This window comes from Clinocottus analis, unplaced genomic scaffold, assembly GCF_023055335.1.
Source record: "Clinocottus analis isolate CAN_PGR_092001 unplaced genomic scaffold, fCliAna1.0.p SCAF_9, whole genome shotgun sequence".
In the NCBI taxonomy this organism is placed as follows: Eukaryota; Metazoa; Chordata; class Actinopteri; order Perciformes; family Cottidae; genus Clinocottus; species Clinocottus analis.
Window position 1 is genome coordinate 16,158,879 of NW_027176251.1, and position 27,270 is coordinate 16,186,148.

At 43.2% G+C, this 27,270-nt stretch overlaps 1 protein-coding gene across 1 annotated transcript; it reads right to left on the reverse strand.

Moving 5' to 3' along the window:
- Nucleotides 1–1,532: 1,532 nt before the first annotated feature.
- eif3ea (eukaryotic translation initiation factor 3, subunit E, a) lies at nucleotides 1,533–26,985 on the reverse strand. The gene is made up of 13 exons (XM_068569560.1): nucleotides 26,866–26,985; nucleotides 24,685–24,802; nucleotides 24,314–24,431; nucleotides 22,587–22,629; nucleotides 21,574–21,678; nucleotides 16,438–16,563; nucleotides 15,978–16,102; nucleotides 12,730–12,856; nucleotides 11,906–12,007; nucleotides 8,702–8,811; nucleotides 3,329–3,431; nucleotides 2,739–2,873; nucleotides 1,533–1,713 (listed from the first exon to the last, which is right to left on the reverse strand). Exons 1-13 carry the CDS (start codon nucleotides 26,953–26,955, stop codon nucleotides 1,678–1,680), a joined length of 1,338 nt encoding a protein of 445 aa, XP_068425661.1. The 5' UTR covers nucleotides 26,956–26,985; the 3' UTR covers nucleotides 1,533–1,677.
- Between the last annotated feature and the right edge of the window lie 285 nt (nucleotides 26,986–27,270).

Sequence of the window (27,270 nt, forward strand, 5' to 3'; positions counted from 1 at the left end):
CAAGGTTAAAAAAAAAAATTTAAAAAAAAAAGTTCCAGGCCACAGTGGTCGTCTTGAATCTCGAAAATGTCGAGGGGAGGAAGAGTGTGGCAAACTGGGGAAAGTTCAAGTTATACTTAGCAGCGTTCCACGTTTGCGGCTCCAAAATGGAAAGACACACACACACAAAACAAAAATCAATGTCCTGAAATACTTTTACATGACATCCACAAACAAAGCTGCTCACACGTGAACACACACTTTTATTGTCTCCAGGATCTGCTTGCGTCTCGCACTAAAAAGGTCAGTTTGGTCACAAAAACGTGGAAATTCAAACTCCTACCATTTAAAAACCTCCAGAGTGAAGGTCCATCTGTTGAAGAAGATCATGTGATATGGTCAGAAAGATCCATAATCTATTTTATATTAAATAAACCTCCAGCTGAGATGGTTTTGTCAATCGCTGCATGAGATCTAGAATGATCTATGGACCCCTAAATCATATATCTAATAATTAATAACACATCCAAAAGCCATCTTTTGAGGAAGCAGGGGGTAGAACCGTCACTGATTGGTCAACCAATCACAGCGCACCAAACACTCAACAGATGACTTCCTGTAGAAAACGACTCTTGGTTTCACAATAAATTTCCTTGTGATGTCTGTGAGACAGAACGAGTTTCGTGTTCGTCCAATAATAACTCTTCCCCAATTATTAATTTAAACATTGCACTGCCAACTTGGAGTAATACTTTCCTATAGACATGAGTAATGTTAAGATATCTCTTTTTCTTAATTAAAAAGTGTTTTATTCCATAAACTGACACAGTTTTCGTACTTTTCCTTTTGGTCATGAGTAATGATGTACCTTGCAGCCTGCCGGATCGTGGGACCTCTAGAGTATGAAGCACAAACGCATCACAGTCCTCCGGTTGCCCCGTTTCCTCCTCAGTGGACAACAGTGTGTCATATTTGAGTTGAAGAGTCAGGTCGCGCTCCGATTCGGCGCTTAATTTAGTGATAAGACACAGACCTTGGAATTCGACCAATAAAACAGGTGCATTTCTACATAAAACCCTGAAATGATACATCAGAAGAAAGACATTAATGGAAAGTGGAGGAATGAAAGCCTGTTTGTGAGCAATTGTGACAAAGAGGGAGGCACAGAGAAGCAGAGGGCCGAGTTAAAAAGACTGTCCGTCTGGCTAATGGTCCTTCACGGCTCTCGCTCATGTCCTCCAATGGGTCAGGATGACTGGCAGAGAGTGACCGCCGGTTTCTGCGCATCACCTCCTTTTGCCCCCCCCCTCCCGCAGCTGACTGCCTGTCATGGTGAAGCAAACCACTAAAACTACTATAAAACACAACAGACTAAACAGCCATTCGTCATCTCCATGCACCAGCACACACACACACACACACACACGCGCCGCATTACAGCGTCGGCCGGCCTGCTCGGTGACTCAACGCGCCCGTTAAAACTTTGAGAAGTACCGATGCAGGAAAGTCGGGCCGCTCGAGCCTCGGCCGTCCAGAAATAAGGCAATGAAAAATGGTTTCGGTGGACACTTTTATTGAACTGGTGATGACAAAGTGCAAAAATGGCACTTTGTTTCTTTTGAGATACAATTGTGGAGAGACTAAAAAAAAAGGAAGCTGTAACTTGATGACTGGGATGAATCCGTCTTCGTTGTGTGGCTAAAATCCAGTCTCCTGGCCGGCCCAGTTCGGTGTCTGCAAAGGAAAAAAGTGTGAAGAAAAGAAATGCAAAATTAGACTCTTCGTAGCTCACTGAGGCCGATCAAAACTACAGCACGCTGTGGGAAAAAGTAACGTACACATGCAAGCAGTTAAGAGCTGACGTTTTTGCTGTGAGGGTTGACAGGGACCGCCGCCCCAGATGGTAGGCAGTAAATGTTCACTATATGTAAGTGATTTGTTGCCTTGAGGACAGCAGGATGTAATGGCGCTCCGAGAGCTGTTTGCAGCCTCTTTTGTCTAATTACAAAATCTCCTTAATGAGGGGGGCCTTTACTCTTTTTTGTTTTGTTTAAACAGGACAGGGTTATTGGCTGCACTCCTGCCGCAGATTTGCAAACAATACGGTTAGGGGGAAGCAGGGTAATTGAGCACATGAAAAGATGGCCACTTGAGAGCTGCACAGTAAAAAAAAAAAAAAAAAAGGGGTAAGATTCAACATGTCTGTTGCAACTCCGTGGCCTTGGTGCTGTCCGGCCCATCAATCTGATTTGATGGAGGCACGCAGGACTTTAAAAGGTGGGGGGGCGGGGGGGGGAAAAAACACACACGGTCAACATCAAAAACACACTTAAATGGGATGACGGACCCCGAGCCAGACATCTGCAGCAGGTCCTAAGTGCAGGGAACTCACAGGGAAGGGATGTTCACCGAAAGCTAGTGTGAGGGTCCACCTTATTTACATTGCTGGGCTGAGTCACAGAGCTCAGGCATCATTTTATGGTTGTTTGGAATCTACCTTGTCATTAGGCCTTTGAAGGGCAATGGAGGGATGAAAGCGTTGGCTCTGTTAAACTTGCTCTTACTGGCTTATTTCGTGTAAAGAGAGCTTTTTGTTGATGGTTGTTCATCAACATTCCTGAGCCTTGTTCTTTTGAGCTGAACTTTTGAGACACATTGAACCGCCCCGGGTCTCATGTTTGACCTTCAAGCGGTCTGATTGGCTGAGGGGACGGGCGGTTTGTGTGCATTTCGGGTGGTGCAACATGCGCTTTACTCACCTCGTTCTTCGTGCTCTGGGCCTGCTTTTTCTCTATGTTCATGGCCAACATTTGGCTGCGGAACGAGAGGCTCTTGGTCTTCTCGATCACCTGCTGGTAAGGTGATATGGCGTTGTTTCCCATCACCACATGGCCCTAGAAAGAGGGACAAAAACAACAGAGTCAACAACCAATCGCATTCGCCCTCGCAGACACACCATCCTACAAACGCCAACCAGAGGCTGCTTCGGTCCCATTCACATCTACTGTCGGGCACATCGAGGTAATTCTATGTCATTCTGGAGGACTGGGCTGTGATTTGCTGATTACAGAGAACTGTTGTGATGTCTATGCCAAAACATGCAGGTTCAACAGGGAGCCTCACAAAGGGGACCCAACAAGGGTGAGATATGATGGTTACAAAGTCTTTACGGGGCACCTCTCAATGACAAAATCAGGAAATAAATAATGTCTCCACATCCCTCTGAACAAAAAGGTCTACCACCAATAAACCCTTCGCCACCCCCATTTGCAAAGGGCTGCTTAAAAAGCTTTGATTAATTAGTTAAGTGCCGAGGCGACTGATTGAAGAAGAAGATGGAAGGCCTCACCAGTTTGGAGTCTATCTTTGCGTCCAGCCTGGCGTTGCGGATAAGATTGACGATCCATCTCTCGGCATCCTCAGGCGTCATGTTCAGTTTGTCTGCCAGCATGCTGTTGAGGAAAGAGAGAGACATTAAGCTCTAACCTGGGCATGAGGCAACAGAAAGGGTAGGGAGGACAGTACTCAGGGAAAACTGGCCGGGAGAAGGAAGAGAACACCCAAGGATGTGGGGCCTGACTGAGTCGATGCTGGCATGGGACTACTGGTACCACCTGAGGACGTCATACAACGAATGAATCATCCCCCGACATCTCTTTTGAAGGATTACAAAATTCAGCACCATCACTGCTGCTTCAGATTTGTGATGCACCAATTCAGCAAATCAAAAACCTAAAGTTTGCACTGACCCTGCCTTAAAACCTTCTTCTACAGATTCCACTAAATTGTCTCATGACCATGCTCGCAGCACAGCTCTACGGACGGCCATGTTGGCACGTTGAGCTTCCTCAACTTTTCCTCTGGAGCCATTATCAGTTTTAATACAGCAGTTAGTATTACACTTTGGTTTATGACCAAATACTTGAGGAACTACTCAGCCTCAGCTGTACTTTGTGTTCAGTGGTAATTAGCCAATGTTAGCATGCTAACACGCCAAACGAAGACATAAGCATTCTATCATGCTGATAAGCATTCAGCTCAAAGCTCTGACCGAGCCGCAAGCAATTCTTGTTTAGACAAGTGAAAAAAAAACATTTTAAAAGCAATTTCATAATAAAAATAAACTAACCTAAAATGTTGATGCATATAGGAAATATGTCATAGCACTAAATAACTCCCAAGCGCTCCACTGCATCATGATGGATGTGGCACATTATGTGCAAAGTTACTTGACATTATTTTTTTATCTGACAAGGCTAATAAATGACCTACATATTATGATCAGGCAAAAGAATAAAGAAAAAAGGTGTACAACAAGAAACCCACCCTGAAAACACTTCTAATGGTCCTCTACTAATGGAAGCTTGATTTATAGACATGGAAGAACAACTCAATTAGAAGTGCTGGGACTACCCCGTGTTGTGAGCCACTGCGGCTACTTATCCATTGGTTTTTGTTTTTGGTACCTCAGTGCGGGACACAGACTCTCTCCACCTGGCTGGCGACACTCGTCATGACACACCATGACATGTCCCTTTAAAATGAGCGGCAGGTTGGAGAGCGGCCCGCTCTTTGATACAGCAATGTGTCACGGTGGAGAGAGGGGAGGAGGAGGTACGAGGGTGGCTGGCATTCTTTGATCCAAAGCTTTCCCCAGTGCAGCTGGCTTTCCTTGTGGCTTTCAAAATAACTAGACCCCCGCTCAATAACCCCATCTAGACCCCCTCCCTCCCTACCCGCCCCACGTTTCCTGCCCCCTTCCTCTTGTCTGACCCCCACCACGCCTACCACATTTCATATAAGGCCCCAATAAATACTACTCCAACCCTCTGTGCACTGCCCACAATTACTCCAGCAACCATACGTCTCATCTCAAAAGAAAGAGACCCCTCCCGGTGCTGAAAAAAAACCAAACCCCATTACACACATATACTTAATGAAATGGTGTAGGTACCAAATATGTCATCGTGAATAGGAGTTATATGGCCTTTAATAAAACAGTTTACTTTACTATCACATCCTGGTCCATTCATCTCATTTTGCGAGACCCCTTCGGTGAGAGAGCAAGAATCTGTCCGGACCATGCCACTTCTCACGCCATGGCCCCGCAGATCCCACCACCAGCAATACTGGTTTTAACTGTCGCTCTCAGAGTCAGACTTATTTCAGACATTCTTCTGGTGGGAAGTAATCTTCGGGATTTGTGATAATGTCTCTCTTACCTCAAGGGCTCACAAAGGCTACCACTTTCTAACCCACGAATGTTGGTGAAATGGTGGCAAAGCCGCACACAGAAGGGAAATGAAATGACGTCAGTGTCTGGATGAGGCATTAAAAGCATAAACAACAAATAAAAGCATTCCCTCAGCATAATGAGCCAAGCAGGAGTTGGTCTCCAAAGTGACAGCGCATTTCTCTCAACACTTTCACCACAACTAAGTGATGGAGGAGGTAGATGACGGAGACAGAAAAGCTCCAGTTATGAGTTGATTCATGTGCGTCCCAGCAACCCGAGGGAGGGAAAACGGATACAGAGAGACTGATCAACCTGTCACTCACATCGACAAACTCCTAACACAGCGCCGCTGGACAACTGATTACACGTCGGGTCATCAGAACCTGGGGAAAATGATGCTTGACAATGAAATTGCTCCACTGGATCATTACAGGGAGCCTAAGAAGTTTGGAAAAGTGTGAGCTGTCTGATGACGCAGGTTTAGGTTGTGATGGATAACACATGCCCGGGATCACAGAAGACACACCATTAAGACCGATTTTAGACTGCAGGTCTAAATGCTGCTAATAGAGAGTAAACGGCAGATCTACCAATGGTTACAGCTCCAATCTATAAAAGATAATGTAATGCAACCCGATGCAATCAAAAATCACTATTCACATATAAGCTCTTGTTACCATTATTTCCAAACCTGTATCTTGCTCTTCAATGGTGTAAACACGACGAAAACAATCTTCACTCACTGACATAATACCCATCACTTATTTACCCAACAATCAATCCCGAGCCAAATTTGAATGAAATTTGTTATTGGTTCCCATTTTACCCGTGTGATTAAGTGACTGCTGTGCCGGGGTATTGGGTGTTTTGTTTGGCAATTCAGTAAAGTGGGGGCGCATGTCAGTCAAGTCCAGGTCAGATATGATGATCAAAACAAACACGATCTGGTTTCCTCGGCAGGGGCGCGTGGGGGGCTAACCCCCAACCCCTCTAAACGTGATCCAGCATAACAGTCATGCAGCATAACACAGGATCACAGAGTGCCCCCAAATGGCCCAGGGCCTCGGCCCGTACCAGCCAAAGCCCACTAATTTAATTTATCAAGGAAAGTCTGGCAATGTTTTCCGCCCAGGAAGGACATTCGTATATCAGAGGAGGGGGTCACTTTATCTCATTGTCTCTCTGAGAAGTGTACGCCAGCGACCCCTACTTAAACCTCAGGGTGAAGGGGAGAGAAGAAAGAGAGAGGAGGGAGCCGTGAGAGGGAGCAGGGACTGGGGTCAGACTTATGAAACCCACAATATTGACATCCTTTGGCCCTTAAGCCAAGCAGACAGCCTCCACGACTGGTTTTATTTTACACAACCCTGATCCAGTTCCTCGGGGGAGCGGGGATCACTTTCATTTCGACCCCTCACTCAGTCAGGCTCCTGAGCTTTCGACTTTAGGCTATGGGACTCCTTTGGGTCTCAACCTCACACTTGGAAGAGAGAGAGGTTCAGGAGTTTGGGCTTTGTTACAGGAGGATCCTCAAAAGAAGCCACCTTCCTAACAGGGCTGGTCTAAAATGAATGCGTTGTTAAACGCTAACATATGAGGGTGTTTGTTCGGGAGACTTCGAGCCATTTGGAGAAACCCTTGCCTTCGTCTTGGGGTTTAAATGGATTTTTCGGGGAAACCAAACTAATCATGTGGTCTTCTTAAATAACTCAATTGTGAGGTGGAAAGATCCTCAGTGTTGCATTCAAATACACAAGACACTGCTTCCAACTGCTAGTGAGCACTTGTGTACAAATACAATCTGGTGATGGTGGTGGGGCGGGGGGAACGAAAGGAACTGCCCAAGTGATCATGCGTCTAAAGCGTTTACTCAAATGTCAAAGGACAAGTGTGTATTTAAGGTCAAAGTAGGGTCTCGCCTCTGAAATCCTCATGGAATTAAACCCTGTAAATCAAACAAGGACAACAAAGCTAAATTGGAAACACACACTCGGGACACTGAAAAGTCTAGACAAAAGGATGTGTGTGTGCATGCAATTACGAGTGCATGCGGAATCACAGATCTACTGCCTACAGTACATTCTACATACGCCTTTATTGCATAAAATAACTCAATTACGCCAACTTCTACTCTACTTTTGTGTCCCAAGCCGTGGGCAAAAGGCGAGCTAAATATCTGTGAAACCATCATGGCCAACGGCTATAAAAATGTCCTCATTAAAAACAGCCATCAAATTCAGTTGAGTCCACGCTCGGGGCGCAGAGGGCTTCTGGGTAGAGGACTAATGACTTGTAATTTGGGTACCTTTCAAAAATAGACAACGCTCTGTCCATTGTCATAACGCCACCGAAAATAGAAACGGAAGTCCCTGAAACTGCCCCTAAATGTCCTGCTTCAGAAACCTCAACAAACAAGCAAAAAAAGGTGAAAAATCACCATTCGACTTCCTCTTTCAGCGTTACCACAAACCTTTGTGGTCTTTAACAAGTAAATGGATCCAATTGCAGTAAGTCTGCCAAAAAGAACCCGGACTCCTAATCAATTCCAGACAATCTGCAACTGGAGATTTCGACAGGGCCTGATCATGTTCCACGGTTCAACCTTGACTCCAGACCTCCACGGCTCTATGTAACAGTCAATGCCATCATTTTCGTGTCAACAATAGTAATTGATTCCCTCTTCTCCAAGGAACATTGTGCATTTGTGGGCCTTATTTTGAAACGCAGAACTTCCTTCAAATCTTTCATGTTCGCCGTCAATATGGCCTTCGAGAGCAGTGTTACCTATTACCTATTATGTACAAATCCACCTTTACACAGATGGCGATTAATGGCAGAGATCTTTGTCACTCTCTAAAACTCCTATGAGCTCACTTAATTGCAAATAATTATAATTTTTCTTCTTCACTCTCACTATGACGAGCATTGACTACATTTCTTGGTTTTAGGAAAGCATCCAAGGTGAATTTTATTTTAATGCAACTAAACTAGGAGTCAATAGAAACGTGCCAAACCCACTGACACCCCCCTGCCATTTACCTATATAAAAGCAGCTGAAGGATTCCTGCCTGTCGCAGCAGCTGGAAACGTCTAAAAGCCACCTAAACCCTGACCTCTTCCTGGGAGAAAGCGGTCCATGAATTGGCCTCGGACAGGTGGCCCTAAAAGTTGAGGGCGCAGAGCAACCTGTAGAGACCTGGAAGCAGTTAAACCTCCCAAAAGCTTAATCCTCAAGATGTGTGGGGTCAGCATTGGCTGTGTGAAGAAGGGGGCAATAAACACTTATCACAAAGCTCATGTTCTTACTTCCTGTTTACAGAGTGCTTACGACGTCTAGTGATAGCACATAAGACTTCCTGTTCGTCTTGAGGGATGCAAGTCTGAATCTTGCGCTGCAACATGGTTTGGGGGGGCAAACGGAAAGCGTAGTGTTCACTAGAACCACAACTTAACTTCACTTTAATCGCATTGCCCGGCGAAACTAACCCGATGCTGATGCACTGGTGAATTCGGCAGAAGGTCTCAAAGATGAAGAGGCGGGCATTCTCGATGAAGTCCTCCAGGCAAGCAACCAGGAAGAAGTCGTTCACGAGAACCTAGAAGACAGAGAACATGTTACATAAGAGCAGAGTGAATTCTACACAGAGTTATTTCGGCCCGTTTATGGGTCTGACTCAAAGTCCGTCTTACAGCAGTTTAAGGTTCGAGTGAGGCCACAGTCAAATAAGTCAGAGCTTTTCTTAGACTCATTCGGACAATCAAGCTGGACCCTGCACATCAAACGGCAACTGAGAGTCACGAGTGTGGCATTACAAGTTTGTCTCTAGGCAGTCATGTCTTATTCAATTAAAGGGGGGCAAAAATCTATTAACCAAAACCAAATCCAAGACATTTTTGATAAAAACCTTGGAGTAAACATTAACAGTGAAGGGAGGACCATACTGGCTACATTTTGCCTTATTAAAAAGGTTTTATTGAGTTCTCTGTGCAATGGCAGTAATCCCGGGCCCGGCAGGGTGCTTCAAATCAAAAACAAACTTTCAAAATCATGAGACGATGCAGGAAGAACAGAGCCTACTACAGAGAAGACCACATTGTCTGTGACTTATCACCAGTCATCTGGTCTGGTGGTAGTGTCAACTCTGCCAGTTCTTCACCTAGAGGCGTCCAACAACCGTAGCGCCACTAGTCCAAATAAACTGAGATGAGACCCAGTCTTTTCAGCTGTACACTGCATCACCTGTGGCTTGTTACAGTGAGAAATACTGCCGTGCCAGGACACTTTGACACTGCCGCATATGGCCGATTCATCTACTGTAACCGCTCGTGACCCGGCTATGGCCCCCCCGAGGTACGGCTGTGTGAAATGCTCCCATTTCTCACTGCATTCCAACTCTCCATTGAACGCCATTTCACATCGGAGACCTCCATCTTCAAAAGTCCTCCTAAGATTAACCCATGCTTTGTTTTCTGATGCTCAGAAAGCTGCTTTCTGGCCCAAGTTCTGCTTGAATAGACCCCAACTACATGGCACTATCGGGCGATGCGCATTTCAGCTACGACAACGCTTATCTAAGGCTGATAAACTTTGAACACTTAAGTGCCCTAATTGCTGTCATCTGGGATTCAAACCACAGAGCTTAAACAAATTCTGAGAAGGGGCTTGCAGAGCCCTTTTATGCCCAATCTGAGGGCCTGACTATAGGTAGACCTATACTTTTCATTCCTTGACATGCAACCATCTAACATCTGACAGTGATTCCAGATTCGGGTGGAGTGGGAAAGAAACAAAATTGAAAAAAAAAAACCTGTGGAGTCCAAACAGGACAATTTAAACCCAGCTAAACCCATTTTGAGTGCCCTTGGCTCAAACCATTACACAGGGTACGCTGAACCAAAGACGACAGAGCTGAAAACAATACCCAAATCTTGTTATTACAGCAATCAGTTAATAGATGGTTGCCACTCTTCTCAAAGACTTGATTGATGCATTACAAATGCTCATCAAAGACGGGAGCCCATCCCAACGGGGTATCTATTTACCTCAATCACTCCACAGTATGTGAAACCTCCCTTTGACTCTGAAATAATGCACTTTTTTCCTTCTTATTTTTAAAAGGGGCATGCGTGTAAATTTCGGCACAAAAAAAGAAAGAAAAAGGGAACTGCATTACGTGCTTCAAACAAGACCATTGTTGTTGTTTTTTTGAGGCGGGAGGGGGCATTAAAGGGTGCCGTTTAACTTTTTGGAACCACCCACCTCGCTAGGCTTGCCTGTGAACGGAAGGAGGTCAATAGAGGGCTTTTGTGCGTACTGGACATGCTCTGATAAGACTGACGTGTTAACAGGCACCTGGAATAACGCGGGCTCAGACCTGAGAGCTAGTTTGGTTTTGAGCAACTGTTTAAACCACAGTAGAGTCTCTGTAAACAGAACCCAATGAGGCAAGGTCAGGACCAACCCAGAGAGTTCCTAACAGGTGTTTAACAACATCAGCGATTGAGGGCGCGTGCCATGTCTGAGCTGAAATTGGGTACAACTCCAAATATTGTTGATAATACAGGTCGTTGTTTGGTGATGGCTTTTGCACAGGAAAAGTCTTACTTTTTTCTTAGAACATGCTTTACATTTCTTCTGACCATGAAAACACATTTCTTGATGTAATGTTTGATTATGACGTCCTCATTTGTTAAATAGAGATTTAGGAAGTTAAATTAGGTTGAAGATTTAAAGAAATAAGTTCAAATGAAACAGAACAGCAGGTGAACCGCCGACATGATATATATAGCCAAATAAGCCAGAGTTTTGTCTTTCCATTCCCCTGCAGGTCAAAATGATCAAGTCCATTGGGGAACCCAAATTACAGCATGTACACAGAGAATGAACTAAGTGATCAAGTCACAAAAATGTGAATCTGACCAGCCCTTCATAGGAGGGTCTGCTGGACGATTGCCATCAATGCAACACATCATTCATTCTTATGTTGCACATGCACTAGGCTTCCGCAAAGACGTTACTTAATGTCACTTTTATATAGTATAGTGATTTGTTGCTATATTAACGCTCTTAATGCAGCACTCTAAACACAGCGCCTTTAAATTAACTTACACATTTACTTCCTTATTTGAGGTTACAGTAACATATCAAATCACATTGGTCAACAAATGTTCAGCTTAATTGTAAAACATACAAAAGAGGACAGTTTACGTATTCTATTCCACATCAATACCGACTAGTTATATCCAGCCATTACAAACCAAAATTGAAATAAATGCTCTAAATAGAAGGGCTATGACAGATCTCACTCTTAAAACGAGTGTCTGCACGCCTCCGCAGAGACCTCTGCTTATAAAGCTTTTACTGTTAACTACTAGGCTGATGGGTCAATTACAGGCCATAGTAAAAATCTGACTGCAGCCTGAGTCATGCAGTGTCAAAGAAGACCTCTATGTCTGATACAAGGGACAGACTTTCACCGTTCTGGCTGAATTGGACCCACGCAGACGTCCAGTAGATAGAAACATTGAGTGATTGGGGAGAAGGTCAGACGGAGATCACATGATTACTAACAATGTTTACTACCACACTGTGCGAAAGTTCAGGAGTCTGACTGGAAAAAAACGTAGGTCCTCAGAAGACCTCAGTTAGGGAACAAAAGCTCAAAATGTATTTTTCCGGTGGTTACTCACCGACTCGCACTCCCTGAGTTTCTTCTGAGCACTGTCAAAGTCAAAGTTCACGTAGAGGCACTCCACAAACTCTGTGATTGGGTCTTTGTAGGTGTACGATTCCTGAAAAAAAAGAAATAAGAATATAATCAAATCAATCAGCATGCCAAAACATCAATATGATTATGAATCACATGACGCTTTAGCGTTTTAAAAATAATAATAAAGTCAACGTTTCCCTTATATTACGATAAATAGAATAAAGCAGACATAAACATCATAAAATGTACATATTTTGCTATCAAGCAAAATAACATGAGCAAACCAGGGAGAAAAAAAATAATCAGAAATCCTAGGTTGTTTTAAGATAGTGATAATAAAGATTTTGTAGTCAAAATAACAACCTACAGGGCATGATAGTTAAATAAACATAACACTTTACAAGGGCTTGAGTGAAAGCACATTCTGAACTCTGAGCCGCTCCGAGACGAAGACCCAACCTGACCTAGAGGCCAACGAGCAGAGAGCACTGGGCACATGTTTTAGTGATTACTACCAACAACCCACCGAGACAGTGCTTAGGTCTCTGAAGTAGCTACTGTCAGTTGGTGGAGAAGAAGCCAGAGTACACATTCACCAGAAGTAATGAGTTCAAGGCTTTCCCAGCTTGGACCTAAACCCATACACACTCCCTGAGCTTAAAAGGAAGTGTTAGCAAAGATATCGGGTTACATGGTCAGTTACTCATCCTCCAAAGCCTGTGTGGCCTTTAAGCATTGACCTGATAACTGTGTGTACCAAGGGATTGAATCCAAAAAGAAAAGAAAAGAAAAAAAGTGCAGTACCTGCTGAATGACCTTCACCAAATCCTTCAGGACCTGCCGACGCTTGCGGACATCCTTGTTTGTAATGATCGCTGTGGTTAGGTAACGCAAGATGTGTGGGCACATCGTCTGAATGGCATTGAGGTATCTGGAACAAGGAAGGATAAAGATGATCATTTATCGCATTGATGTAAGCAAAGACTTGATCTTTACAAGGACACACAATATAACATTTCGGCTGCCCATCGTCAACTGGCATTTAGAACAGAGGCAAAGCCTTTGCCGCTAAAACAGAGACATGTCCTAACAGGACCCTCACTCCTGGACATGGGTCCCAGCATTAAGCCATCTCTTTCATGAGTGTCCTATGAGATCGAGGTGGAAAAGGAAACCTTGGCAAGAAGATATAGATCAGTGAGCAGGGACCTGCCCAGTAGCTGAAACCCAATCCATCAGGGACTGATGTTTCAACCACAGGTCAACTGGCTAAGGGCTGAACACAAGAGACAGGGCGCTGTTGCAGGCTAATCCCAAACCAACTGTGGAGACAGAGTTCTGTAAAAACAACGCACAAGGTCTGCTCGCACAAAAACACACACACACACACAGACACACAATCAACAAACTGTATAGCCAACACTCCTTATTGGTTTCTAAATGTATATCTCTGAACTTCACCTCCACTCAAGCCCAAATTGACCAAAATTCTATCTGAAAACAGGGAGTGGGGTGGGCCCCTTTGGGTCTGCAAAAGCTGAAGCCAGAGGAACACAATGCCGACAACAGTTTAATTAGCTGGACCAATTAAAAGAGACAGGGGACCTGTGGCAGTAGTGATGTTGAGTCTAAAAACAGCAGCGGGCTGCTTGGCAAAGCCATCGCCATTCTAGTTTTAGGAGGGCTGCCCCCACCCTTTGTAGTTGCTTGACTCCCGTGGAAGACCGCAACTCTCCGCACTGTGTTCCTGATTAACTTACACCTACTCACTCTCCAGAGGGGGCTCCAATAGCAAGCAATCTTGCATGAGTCACCGTACCATATCTGAGAGGGGGCGGGGGCATTCACCCCACTCCACTTGGGAGACTTTATCTTTTTCTTTTTTTAGTTTGGAGGCAACAAGCACCGCTGCTCTGGTTTACTGAGGATGCTACTGAGGCATGCAGCCAAGAAATCAAGTACGAGTTCAAATTTCCTCTGTTCAAGGGGGACTGTGGGAGAACACAGATGAGGGACGCGCTAATGGGGTCACATTTCACGGCTCGTCTGAATAAGAAAATCGTGTGGAACAATTGAACGGGTGATATAGACAATCAAGTGACCTGTGATATATTACTGCGGTAGCATTTGCCAAGTGTGCACCTGTGTTTTACGTGGTTACCGAGCACTGTTTCCCCCTGAAGCCAGTGCGGTCTGTCAATAGTACACAAACACAGCTTTGGACCAACATCTGCTGACTGCAGGGGTAAGGGAGGTCAAATGTAAGGCTGAAGGCCAGCCACTGGTCACTGACTTCCACCAAAGGAAGTACTGACCGTCAAAGGATGGAAACAAGAGCCAAGCCTCAGTGGGAAAAACATGAGGTTTCCCGACTATGAAACTGCAAAGCACACAAAACTACCTCAGTTTGTCCACACAGATGGCTGGGTGAGCTTTTCAGGAGTAATTATTGGGCAGGCCTCCTTAATCATCCACAATAAAATTAAAAACTAAGTAAAATCTAGGGAACCAGACATGTCAGTGTGCTGTGTTGTGGTTGCCTGTCATACTGTCTGTGGAGGCCAATCATCTGGACAATTATGTAAGCCTTCAATCAGAAGGGGGGGGAGCAACGACATCAAAATAGGCGGTGTGCAAACTTTAATGCAGCGTATGAAGTTTCCGATCTGCGATACACATGGCCTCGTTCTCAACTTGGAGAGTCAACAGACCACACGAAAACACACACTTCTGAAACCACTTTAAAAATACCAGCAGGATTCACGAAGAAGCCCACCACCCAAAAATGTGTTAATGATTTTCTCCAAATCAAGTTAATGTTACACAATCACCTTTTCTCCAAATCTTCTGTTCCGGATAAACCTTTAAAGCTACAATACCACTTTCCATAGAATATACTTAAATATGGACCCACGGAATAAAACTAAACTTTGAAATATCAAAACCGCTCACATCCTGGACAATATCTTAAAACATGCATACATGGTCACAATATAACAACTAAACCGACTATTATCAAAACACACAAAGCCTCAAAGTTGCTATAGCCGACTAAAATATAATGTGGAAGGTTTTGGTTGACTTTGCCAAAATATTAACTCTATGCTCATTTCCAGGCCTGCAAACTCCCGTGGAGCTGTTCAAACTTTGCGACGCACTGCTTTCAGCTTCAAAAGCGAAACAAGTTGAAAAAGGAAGTGAACACAAGAAAATTCCACACAACGCAAATAGATTCTTGCTTATTAAAGAAGTTGATTTTTTAACTCAAGTCATGGTCTGTAAAATAACAGATTTTTCAGAGCTAGGATTTTAATGCTTGATTCAACCAAAATTTCTGCATCCTCCCTTACCTTGACACAAGAAGACATCGAGGTCTGTTATGTACGTTGGTGCCTACTCACAACTCTCAAAGCTGGAGCAGCAGTTGCCGTTCCAAGTATAAAAAAAAACACGCCTGGCTAAAGGTTGACCCTGGTTGCACATCTCACACACACACACTGCTTGCTGAACGGCAGTTTGAGTTTTTTTCGATAGCAAGTATGTTTCTCGATTACGATTCCCACTAGCGCTCTTCAACGTAGGCTGGATTGTTAGCTCATTGTCATAGCGATAGCATCGTGATAGTGTTTCTCACGCTGAAACATTTCATCGGCACCAAAACAGAGGAATAAAATATATAAATATATAAAATATATCACTGGTTTTGCGGGCCACCAATTAAAATAAATAATCTGGGTTGCCTGAATTTACTAAGTTGAGGTTGTTATTGATGATAGCTTGGCTACTTAAAATGGCCATTACAAGTGACTCTTCTGCATATGTTTTAGTTAAAACTGGTTTGCAGTTATGCCTTTCATTGTACCTTAACGGGTCAACAGACACAACGTTTAACTAAAGTACAGAACTTTGGCCTTCCTGTTGCCCTTGTCTTGTGGAGATGGATCTTATCTTTACGACTTCTTCCAGGTATTCTTGTCAATGTTTCGCAACTTCCTGGACGTAAAAGCAGGGGTTAAAGCAAGAAACTAAATAATACTATGAAGGTTACTTACTGTGGCTGGTACAGAAAGAGCTCAATGATATTGTCTCTGCCCTTGGGGTGATTGAAGAAGACAAAGAGGGACCAGTGAATGAGCCATGTCCTCTGCTGGAGAGACTGGAGAGGGGAGGTGACCGACTGGAACAAGACCGAAATACAGGTGGGAGACAAGAAAGGGAGGGAGGTGGAAAGAGAGATTGGGTAAGGCAAAGGAAAGAAAATTCAAGTTCTGTGGCTTAAATGGACAATAATCATCAAACATTCAACCACTTCATACTCGAAATCCAAGTTCTTCAGTAGACAAACAAGAGAGAGTGTGTGTGTGTGTGTGTGTGTGTGTGTGTGTGTGTGTGTGTGTGTGTGTGTGCACTAAGATGCCATGCCGGTGCTCTACTGAAAGCGAAATGTCAATATGAGAGTCCATGTAAGGGAATCTAGATGTGGTATCAAATTTAGACAAGTGTGGCATTTACGTTGTTATCAATAGTCTCTCTCAGGCGGGTGAGGTCCTCCATGGCAGCCTCCCAGTTCTGCATCAGGATCTCGGAGGCTAGCTTGCCCCACAGAGAGTTCAGGGCATTCCTGTCTGTAGCCGGGACCTGGGGAACAGACATGGTGACCTGTTAAAACCTGGCGCACACAACACTACAACAAGCAAAACAACAGTTTTTCCACGTTTCTTCCTTACACAGGTTGGCAGACATACACAGTGACTGTGGGCCATTACTTGCTTGGCTTTAGTGGCCTCTTGTCTTACTTGTTCTGGCTAAATTAAATAAATGATGTCGTCCGCAGTGAATAGAACTTGACAGAAAAAGAGACTTGGATCATGAAGGACCGTTTAGCTCCAAATAAAACCAAATTTGCTGCACTTTTAGATAGTACAACCACTGCATTGCAGTTGACCATAGAGTTTGATCGCTAGATTACAACAATAAGTAAAGGCATATTGGGAGCATGTGTGTCTTTATGCGGTCTGAATAGCTTGCTCGAACTACGTCGGTTGGCGTGAAGTTCACTTGATCATAGGTTATGAGATGGCCATAAAGTTGGGGGGCACACAAGAGACAAAAAAAAGAAACTGAACCAGATCACCTGGCTTTTAGTCAATATACCATGAAACAGCAATGTAGTGTTTAAAAAACTCGACTGTTTATGTCACAACTAAAATGATACAACAAATAGATGGATCACCCACGTTCCCCACTTGATCAATCCAAAATTGTGCAAATAACTTCAATTAAATGAAAAATGAGCAACCACCAACCTGAAAGAACAACAACCAATTTGAAGGGTGGGGCAGACACACCTAGCATCTCACACAGAGGTGGCAGGAAACTCCCCACCAGACCCAAAACACATTCCTCATGATAATGTTTTAGTTACTACACAATGCTGGCTGGAGAGACAATAATATAGGCTGTTCAAGCAAAGATTCAAATAAAACTACATCATCCCAGCCAAAGGGCACGTTCTGCTGCTTTAGAGTCGACACCACACCATCGGTCGCTCTACGAGGACACAATCATGGAGGGCAGACTCCTCAGAAAAACCTGAAGAAACCACATTGAGATCTAGTACGTTGTTATGGATTTTGGTCAAGTTTTATTTTGTTTGTCTCATGAAAGATACAAATATTTAATAAATGAATTTAAGAGTAATTATACTAACTTTGGCTTCAGTGGCGAGGCTGAAAACCCAAGAAATAAGAATCTCCAAAAAATATCCCAGGCTGGTCGTAAGGCACTTAAACATGATATACATACATTTAACATGATATTTTCTTTGCTAACTTTATTTTCCGTTTTAACTCCACTTCAGTCTTGAGAATGATAATTGCAATAATCCCCACCCATCTCCCTCAGTAACCCTGGACAACTCTGCCGTTATCACAAGGTAATTAGGCTGAAATATGAACTGACGCTAACAAGACACATCTTTGTAAGGATAATCACTCACAAAAATGTCGCAGGCTACTGTTTCTGATTTCAAGAACCGACTAAAAACAAACAAAAAAGAAAAGAAAAAAGAATCAGGTAATGAAGCACCGGTTGAGAATGCCTCTGAACCTCAGCAAGGCAATCACTCTGGACTAGGACACTGGACTACACCCCGGGGCTCATGGGAAACTCTGCGCCACAGTAGTTCACGATAACACCAAACACCAGACGCAGTGACATGAGTCAAGCAGGAAGTCAGGGTGGGTGTCAGCGGAGCAGCCAGAGAAACCTAGATCCTAACCACACACCCCCGTCTGCCGTCAGACAGCCGCTGAAGTGGACTGTGAGACACGACAGACGTAGGTAAGTAGAGGAAACACAAAAACGCAGGTTTCCGCAGGAACCCCACAAATTGGGGACGATTATTCGGATATAGAGTTGTTTTTTTTAACTTGGCAAATGCCAGTTAATCTCTGATAACATGTCAACGAGCTGCTGTAATGAGACGGTGGCAGGTCAGGGGAAAACATTTTGAAAAGCTCCTGCTGTATTCCCCTGAAAGGAGAACACAGTGAAGGTGCTGTGTCCATCTATCTAGTACAGCAGCAGAGTTACTTTGATCACAGACCACAACAAGAGTCCATTATGAATGAGTTTTGGGTTTTTTTTGCGTAGAAGTCCCAAGAAAGATCAGCATTGTAGCAGCGAGAGGGAAAAAATTGCTCCACTGCCAGTATAAAAGGTCAGAGTTTCATCTGTTGTGTTTGTTATTTTTTTTTCTTCCCCCGTCTCTTGGAAGTCCCTGCCTGCTACGTTTGGCTGACCTTCAGGTCAAAATGGCAACTTTCCACACACACACACACACACGCACACACACACACAGTTTCAGTACCTGGGTTTTTCCAACTGTTACCTTAAGTTTCCAATGGTTTGGGAAATGGGCACATTTTCGCTGACTGACCAGCAACAATAAATGGACTGTGCTGGGGATCCGTCGGGATACTTAATCTTTATTCTTAACATCCAATCCCTGCATTAAGTGATGATATGAATAAGTTGCTCTTTTCGGGCTATGCCACACTGTAATTAGACCTGAGGCATGGATTTTGCAAGGCTGGGTTCCTTCGTTTAATTGACTGGGTTTCCCACGTTAACTGACTTTATGGAGCCTCACCTCTCCCTCACGGGGGAGGGAGGGACAGACAAGGGGTCTGTGAGGATGGGAGGTCCACAAAACACAGAAAGGCAGGGTGGGGGAGAGCGGTACACAGACTCCCACTAATGAAATACATTTCTACCTTTTCCGGATCTAAAAAGCCTCACACATTGTCAAGAATAGGCAACCGATATCCAGTTACAGAGCTTGATCTGCCTGGAACTCAAAATGAAGGGTGTAACAATTTTAGGGGTAAAAAGAAAAAGTAAACGAAAAATCAGTGCTGGACTTCGAACAACATACCTCAATTAGAGCAATTTTGGTTTATTTAGACTGAGTTGCAAAGCCCTAAACAACTGTTGTTGGAACAGTGGGACATATCCGTTCGCAAGCTTTTGAAGACTTCTCTTAATGCTTTCTATTCGTTGGGGAGTGGAAGTGGAAAGCTTAGTCGAATTACCCGTCATCTTGTCTCGGATGTTACTCTTCCTTCTGCGGATTTGAGCAGATCAGTGAAAGAACCCATCAAATGAAGTGCCCAACTGCTTTGGGTTAAGAGGGTTGTTTGTAGGGAAAGCGGGTTCATCATCACTCAGAGGCCAATGCCAAGTCTTCCCAGCACAGTGAACGTGCATGACTAGCCAGAGCCACTGACATCCGAAAGACAGGAGGCGACGCAGTGCAGTATCAAATGCCAATTAGAATGGGAACAAAAGATGGTCTTAATGTCTTTCACTGTAATGAATAGACAAAATGTTGATCTTATTCTTGCCCATTCTTTCAGGGCTGGTTTTGGCACGAGTCTCTGTTTTACCGCAAAGCTGAATGCCGAACCAAAGACAAACAAAAGCAGGACGACAAGTGAGTGACACTTGGAAACCCACCGACTACGTAGGCTGGTTCCGCTGTTCATTATGGGACGTTCAGTTCGGTTGAACTTACTAACACTTGATACATGATAACGCCGGAGGAGTCAAAAGAGAGTAGAATATCTACTGGAAATGTGGTGTTATTACAACTGGAACAATAATCTAAGTCAACAGTGGGGCGGGTGGGGGATGTCCTACATGTGACCTTCAAGGCAGCCTCAGTGTAGGCAACGACTGACGCCAGGCAGGCGCTGCTGCTTGCATAGTTAATTATGTAATCAGCTTGGATACAGACCTCATAGTTGCTGTCTAAGTTCACACACCCTAGTGGGTTCACAGTATAGGCCTTACGGTTGCGACATGTGTGAAAGGTCCAGGTGTTTGATTTCTTGACTTCGATCTTTGGTTCCAATGGTCAGGACAAAATGTTTTACACTCATTTTTTTAATAATAAAATTTTTATTATGACCACTTGGTTTCTTTTTCTTTAACTCTGGACAATCAGAGTTAAATATGGGATGCAAAAATCCACCGCTACGAAACACAAACCACCAAGACTCTTGCTGTTACTTGAATTTGGAATCCATCAAATTTCAGCATTTCTAACCGACATGTCCGTAACTCCTTTCCACCTCACTGAGAATACTGATTACTGCAAGGATGCAGCTACCAGCATACCTCTTCATTTGTAATGAAAGAAAAGTCTGGTGCAGAAGATAAAGCTTCACGGTTAAATGTTCATTCACATTTATCAATTTTAAATAGAGAGTCCTAAAAAGATTAGGCGGCAACTTTCAAACAATCTAGCGTGTCAACTGATCTGTTGATCTTTTCCTCATTTATGAGGGCAAATGGAGAGAAGCCACAAAAGGCGAGAACCAAGGCAACAAGTCTCTAAACTTAGAAGAATACTGCCAGTACTCTCTGTGAACTATACTGATCATTTTTTGCATAACATACATTTGGATTATTTGGTGTTTTAAAAACATGCATCTACCTTCGGATTGGGTAACATTGTTAATTCAGGGAAGAAATCTCAGCCTAATGAGAAGACATCGCGTTGTGCACTGTCTACCTGAAACAGCTTGCAAAAATGTGTGCAACTCTCTCGATGCTAACTAAGAGAGGCCTTGCATAACTTAAGCACACCATAAGCTCAGAAGTCGTGACTAGGGACTCTCTGGCCACAGCACTCAAATCAATAAGCTGTCTACTGAAGCCCGCCCTGTGAGCAGACTACAGACAGATTATGCAGTCCGGTCCACCACTGATCACTTGGCCCAGTAAAAGATCCTACTCAAGTCTTAGAGCAGCATCCCCTGCCGCCCCCTAATACAAAAGACGTGCAGGGAATTGAACAGGCACTGACGTAAGCTTTTCATATTCAATTACTTCTAAGTGTTCTTTTCCTCTCCTGTGCAACATTGGCCTTATGAGGAATTAAATCAATTGGGCAAACATAATGTGATGTTCAGTTTGAATATGTCAGAGAGATGCCTTAAGCCAGTATATAAATGGGGACAGTAAAATAGTATAGACACACTGTTAAGTGAAGTAAGGCATGCAGTTATCAGCAAACATCACCATTAAAGGTTAACTGGTGTTGGACGTAGATGGCGCTGCAAAAAAAAAAAAAAAACTTACCAAGACGCGGAAGAAGTAAAGGTATTCTGCAGCTCCAGAGTAGTTTCCGCACTCATACTGGAACTTGGCATATCTGTACAGCGTGTCCAAGTACTCCTGACGGAACTTAAAAAAAAAAAAGGAATACGGGAGTATCAATATCACAAACAGAGAAAATGTGAATCGCTGTCGGGCCGAGTCAAAACAATACATATTTTGGAATCAAACATTGTGCTTGCTCTGTAATTTCATTCAGCTGTGGCGCCTAAGGAAATCCCCGTATTGTGTCATATAAATTGTTTTTTTCAGGGCCGGGTTGAGTCATCATATGGTACTTCTCAACCATCGGGTCTGCATCGAATATATTGTACGTCATATCGTAACTAAATTGCACAGTTAATTATAATTTTTTCATATTTATTTGTAGCGGTAACATAATTCTCCCCACCCCCGCCACGGTGTAAGAGTAAACATCGTTAAAACATATTGGTGGCATATTTCCACAACCGCAAGATAATATTTCACATTTTGTGACAAAGCTGACAAGAAGTTGTCACGTCAACTAAATCAGACAATCCTTCCCATGTATAACCGGCCTTCCTGCTGTGGGGGCTCCAGGCAGAGTGGGTGCTCTGGGCCAACGCAAGCCTGTCCCACAGCACGCTGAGGGGCCCCGCGCCTGGACTGCGTGGAGGTACACTGAGGACAGCGAGGCAGGTCAGCGGGATACCGGAGTGGGAGGGGACCGACGGAGGGGAGGATGAGGAGCCAAACATCACGGTAAATATAGAACCCCCGGCATTCTTGCGGCTCCATCCACGAGTCCCGAGCGTTTATTCTTACCAAGCCACCACAGAATGTAAATGTCCGTGGAATTTGTGCAAGCCATACAAACCCTGAAAATGAGTTAAGGGTTTTGGGAAGTAACTCTGCGTAGCCCCTCCCACATCCCCCCGAAAACAACCATGAGTTCACACAAGAGCCATGGGAAATGCAGCGAAGTAGTGAGATGTCAGCAAATCAGGCCAACTTACGTTGTGCTTCTCCGCCAACCAGTCAAAGAGCATTCGTCCATCTCTGTAAAAGGAAAAAAAAAACAGACAGTTTGCTGTAGTTAGAGGCCATTTAACTTGAGTCGCCGTTTGGCTGAGATCGTGGGGCACGAGTCCAAATTCAGGTATATTTTTCCATTTCTGGTCTAAGTCAACAGCTGTACATGAATGAAGACCACTTTTAAAACTGTGTGATTGGCCGTTTAATACATTTGATTTGACTACTACAAATCTATCCAAGCCATGTCGAACAAATTATGTCTGGAGAGAAAAGTGAAGACACATTTCTCAACAAAGCTTTTTAGTCTCTATGGCTTTGTCAACATGAAGGTATGCATTGGCTCTTCTAAACTTTAGTATCGCCTGCAACCCAAAATATTGCCATTTACGGGGACAGCACACCTTTGTGTGTTGCCGGAGTGGGAATGAGCATTTGCTGCCAGGTCTGATACGCGCTGCGTGAATCTCATTTAGGCCAACGCATGAGGTTTTCACGGCTTCAGCAGAGGCCGTGTTGAAAACATCTTGTATTTTAGCTTTGCACTCGTTATGAGATTTAGATGAGAGTCAGCTGCTGAGCTGTCCGACAAGTGGCAACTGTTCATGGAAAAGCCTGCACAGCATTACCGCCACCTTCTGCACCGGAAAAAAAGGCAAGGGGACGTCAACAGCATGTTGACTCAGAAAACCCCAAAAAGTGTTTTTCATTGCTTTAACAAGTCCAAACAAATGAGGACATGCATCGTAGCTCACTCCAATGGTGATCATAATCCACAGAGTGTGTCTTATAATGACAGACTGCTCATAGACATGGTACCAACATGATTTATTATAATAGCTGGGCGTGGTTTCGGGCTTCAGCAGTTGTCCAAATAAAGCCTGGTAAGTCGTCCAGGCCTATTAGCTAACTCTTCAATAAAAGTACTTAGACCATTAGGTTCTATTACCCAGTAAAATGTTTTGTGGATCTGCGCATATAAATAATGTTAAAAACAAGCAACTGCATTGAGAAGAATTTAGGTCATAATGAAACTTTTGCGTGTCCGTTGGCTTGAGTGACAAGTCTTCATTGACCCCAGATGAGTTTCCAATTGTTTTACAAATTCAATGGTTTGAAGAAGAAAAAAAGATGCACAACTTGAGACAGACATACAAGCCCTCATGATTTCCTCTGTATGTCAATCTAAAAGCAACCCCAACAATGGCACAGACATGTGCTGAAGTCAACTACAAAGCTGTGTCCTAAATAAACAGATGTCTTCAGCCCAACTAAAATATTACAGGTCAAAGTGAGGAGGGATGAAAGTGGAAAATGCTTTTGAGTAACTGCACACACTCTCGCCATGAACAAAAAAGGAGAGGATGAAGACCAAAAGTGACCAAACTATTTTATTCACTGCGCATCACAACACAGCCTTAATAAAAGTTAACACAACATCTCGTGTCACTGACTTACCTCGCAAAAACCCAGAAAAGGCTTAATATGTTTTTCATTCAAAATGCATTTCCATGGACTCCACAGAATCTTTCTTCGACGATGCGGTGCCGTCTACCGTTTCAAATAACAGGTTTTACTAATCCCAGACCAGAAATACATTTCACAACCTCACTGGGGCTAATCGGGCCGCTAATAAAACTCTAATTTAGGATAATAATTAAATTGAGAGAATTTGTACTACTTTATATTTAGCAAAAGAAACTGGCTTTACCTGGTGGACTGCATTTGCCTTGTAGTCTCTGGGTCCTCAAACATTTTCACAATGGGCTCAGTCTCAGACTGCAGCTGCTTCAGCTGGGCCACGACCTCGGTCCTCTTCTCTCTGAGAGCTGACACAAGGAGGAATAAAGAAAGTCATTACCTACAGCAACACTATAAACCAACGTGTACAGCTATCCCAAGTACCGAAAACACTATGAAAGTTAACTGCTAAATCAATGTGGAATGGAGTAAGTAGTGTAGTGCAGAGCCCCTTTACGATTTCCATCAAGAAACATTAATATATTCCTTGGTTTTATATGGTGGTTATTTCTAGAAAAAGGGGGATGAGAGAGTGTGTATCCACCAGGCGTCAGCACTTACTATGGGGAATGTCCTTATCGGAGTAAAGGCTTCTGTACACGTCCATGGCGAAGTCCACCATGTTTGTGTCACTGAGGAGGTCCAGTTTTCCATGAAGCAGCTCCTTCTCATTGTAGATCTAAGATACAGGGAGAATGACAGAAAACAGAGGTGAGCGTGGTGTTGTTGTATAATATTATTATCTAACACACAGGAGGAAGTTACATAGTCAGACAAACTGGGGTGTAGAATAGCGAGGGCGAGGCAAATGCCCAATTGTATGTATTAAATAATGTGCCTTTCATTGGGATTATATTGTGATGAAATCATATGAATGAATGATACACAATCACATTTATAGTGAAAATATGCATGAATCAACTCAAAATTCTCATAAAATGTTATTGTTTTACACCAAAATTCTGAATTGAATGATAAAATAGTTGCTTTTCATTATACAAGAGGCACTATAACAGTTTGTATTCACATTCACCAAATGGTCCATGTGTTACTTTTTCAATTTACGTTTTTTCAATTCTGCGGCTACAACTCAAATCCAGTGACTGCACAGGCTACCACTGGTGGCCATGTTGGATTGTTCCTGAGATATTAACAGAATCTTCTCATTTTGGTGGATTGTTGAGACAGAATAACTACATCTAAAGCAGGCGGCCATGTTGTTTCCCTTTGGAAAGAGCGTGCAGAGAACCAGCAAACAATCCGGTGCATTCCACAGTCGTCAAAGTCACCAGTGGGACACTTTTTCCATCATCCACTTTAATTTGCATGAAATTAATATGAACATCTTTGGCCTGTACACAATAAACAATATTAAAACATGAATTGACTTGTGAATATATTGGGCCCGTACAAACTAAACATTATAAAAACATAAATTGACTTGTGAATATCTTGGCTGGTACACACTACACAATATTAAAACATAAATGGACTCGTAAATATATTTAGCCTAAACACACCAAACAACATTAAAACATAAATTGACTGATGAATATCTTTGGCCTGTATACAACAAACATTAAAACATGAGGTTACTTGTGCTTTGAGCAATTTAAGGCCCAAAAAAAGTACTTTAGCAATTTGGATAGGAGTTATTGTACTTTAGTTACTTAAATAAAGAGTTTCGGTAACGTTACCCACCACCGCGGACAGGCCAAGACAGAATAGCATATTATTAGTATTACGTTATAGGGTAACTTGTACATAAAACAATATTCCACTTTACGTGTGTTAAAACACAGGCACAGGTAGGCACTGGTAACCAACAAACGTTGAAGGCCCAATAGCTAGTCAAATGAAAATGTAGCTAACGTGGTTATTAGCTTAGCAATATAAAGATACGTTAGCAGTTAGCTCGGCACCCATACATTAGTGAACATTACAGCTGTCTGCTGGCCCAAATAGTAGTTAACATCGTTGAGAACGTTACATATATTCCAACTACTAAGCCTTAGGTCACGAAAGTAAACTAAAAACGCGTCCTGTTACGTTATTTTATTATTGCAAAGGACCCATGTTTTTCAGCTTCCATGGGCTAACATAGCCCGTGATAGCATGTATGACCGTTTAATTTCCTAATATAGAAGCTACAAGACGATAACTTGGACGGGTTGCAAAATGCGAACACCTCTGAGAGCACCAGCGAACTGTGGTTGTAACATTAGAACCATAGAAAGGTTTAACCCAGCTAGTGCTACGAGTTTAGCTGAGGCGAACAATCATCAGAATCTGAACCAGCGCGTGGCTGAACTACTGTGAAGTTGGCCAAAGTTAAAGCCTGACTTCCGGTACTAGATTTTCAATGTAAAAGTCAAGTGAAGACTCAAAAATAATAATATAACATGATAGTAACATGAATCGTCGTGTTTATTTCGGAATATACTCCTGTGTTTTCACTGAATGCACTGACTTAATTGCTTACACGTTGTTTGGTATTTGCTTTTGTTCTGTTCTCTTTAACAGTTTTCGTTCATTTGGTCAAAAGTAACATGCTTTTATTTTGAAGGCAGAGAGCTACATATCCGTCAGTTCCGGTTGAATACGTAAACTTTACACAGCTACAGAAAAATGTGACCAACTCCTCAACGCACACAGCTTTTAAAACTGTTCGAAAGCCGTTTATAGTTCGGCTAAACAACGAAAAAATTTAACGAAATGTTTACATGTTCATATATTTCATACCTCTTTGACAGACAGGAACTCCAGCAGAGGAAAAACGAGATGACGGTCTAAAAAGTGAGCAATTTTGGTGGTGAGGTCGTATTCCGCCATCTTTGCTCAGGAGAAAGGGAACCGGAAGTGTGTTGCAGCGGAGTCAAGAAGAACTGACCAATCACCGACATGCTCAACATCCTCTTGAGATACGTAGCTAGATGGATGGAGATTTGTTTTCGCGACTCCAATGCTGCCTTCCCAGCAGACTGCGGAGAAGTTCAGTGCACTGGCCACAACAGACTATATAACAACTAACACTTTGTGTGTTTTATTCAGTCGACCATTACAATACAATAACAAATACAATTTTGTATAATTTGATATGAAGAAGAAAAACATATATATAAAAAATAAAAATAATAATAATACATA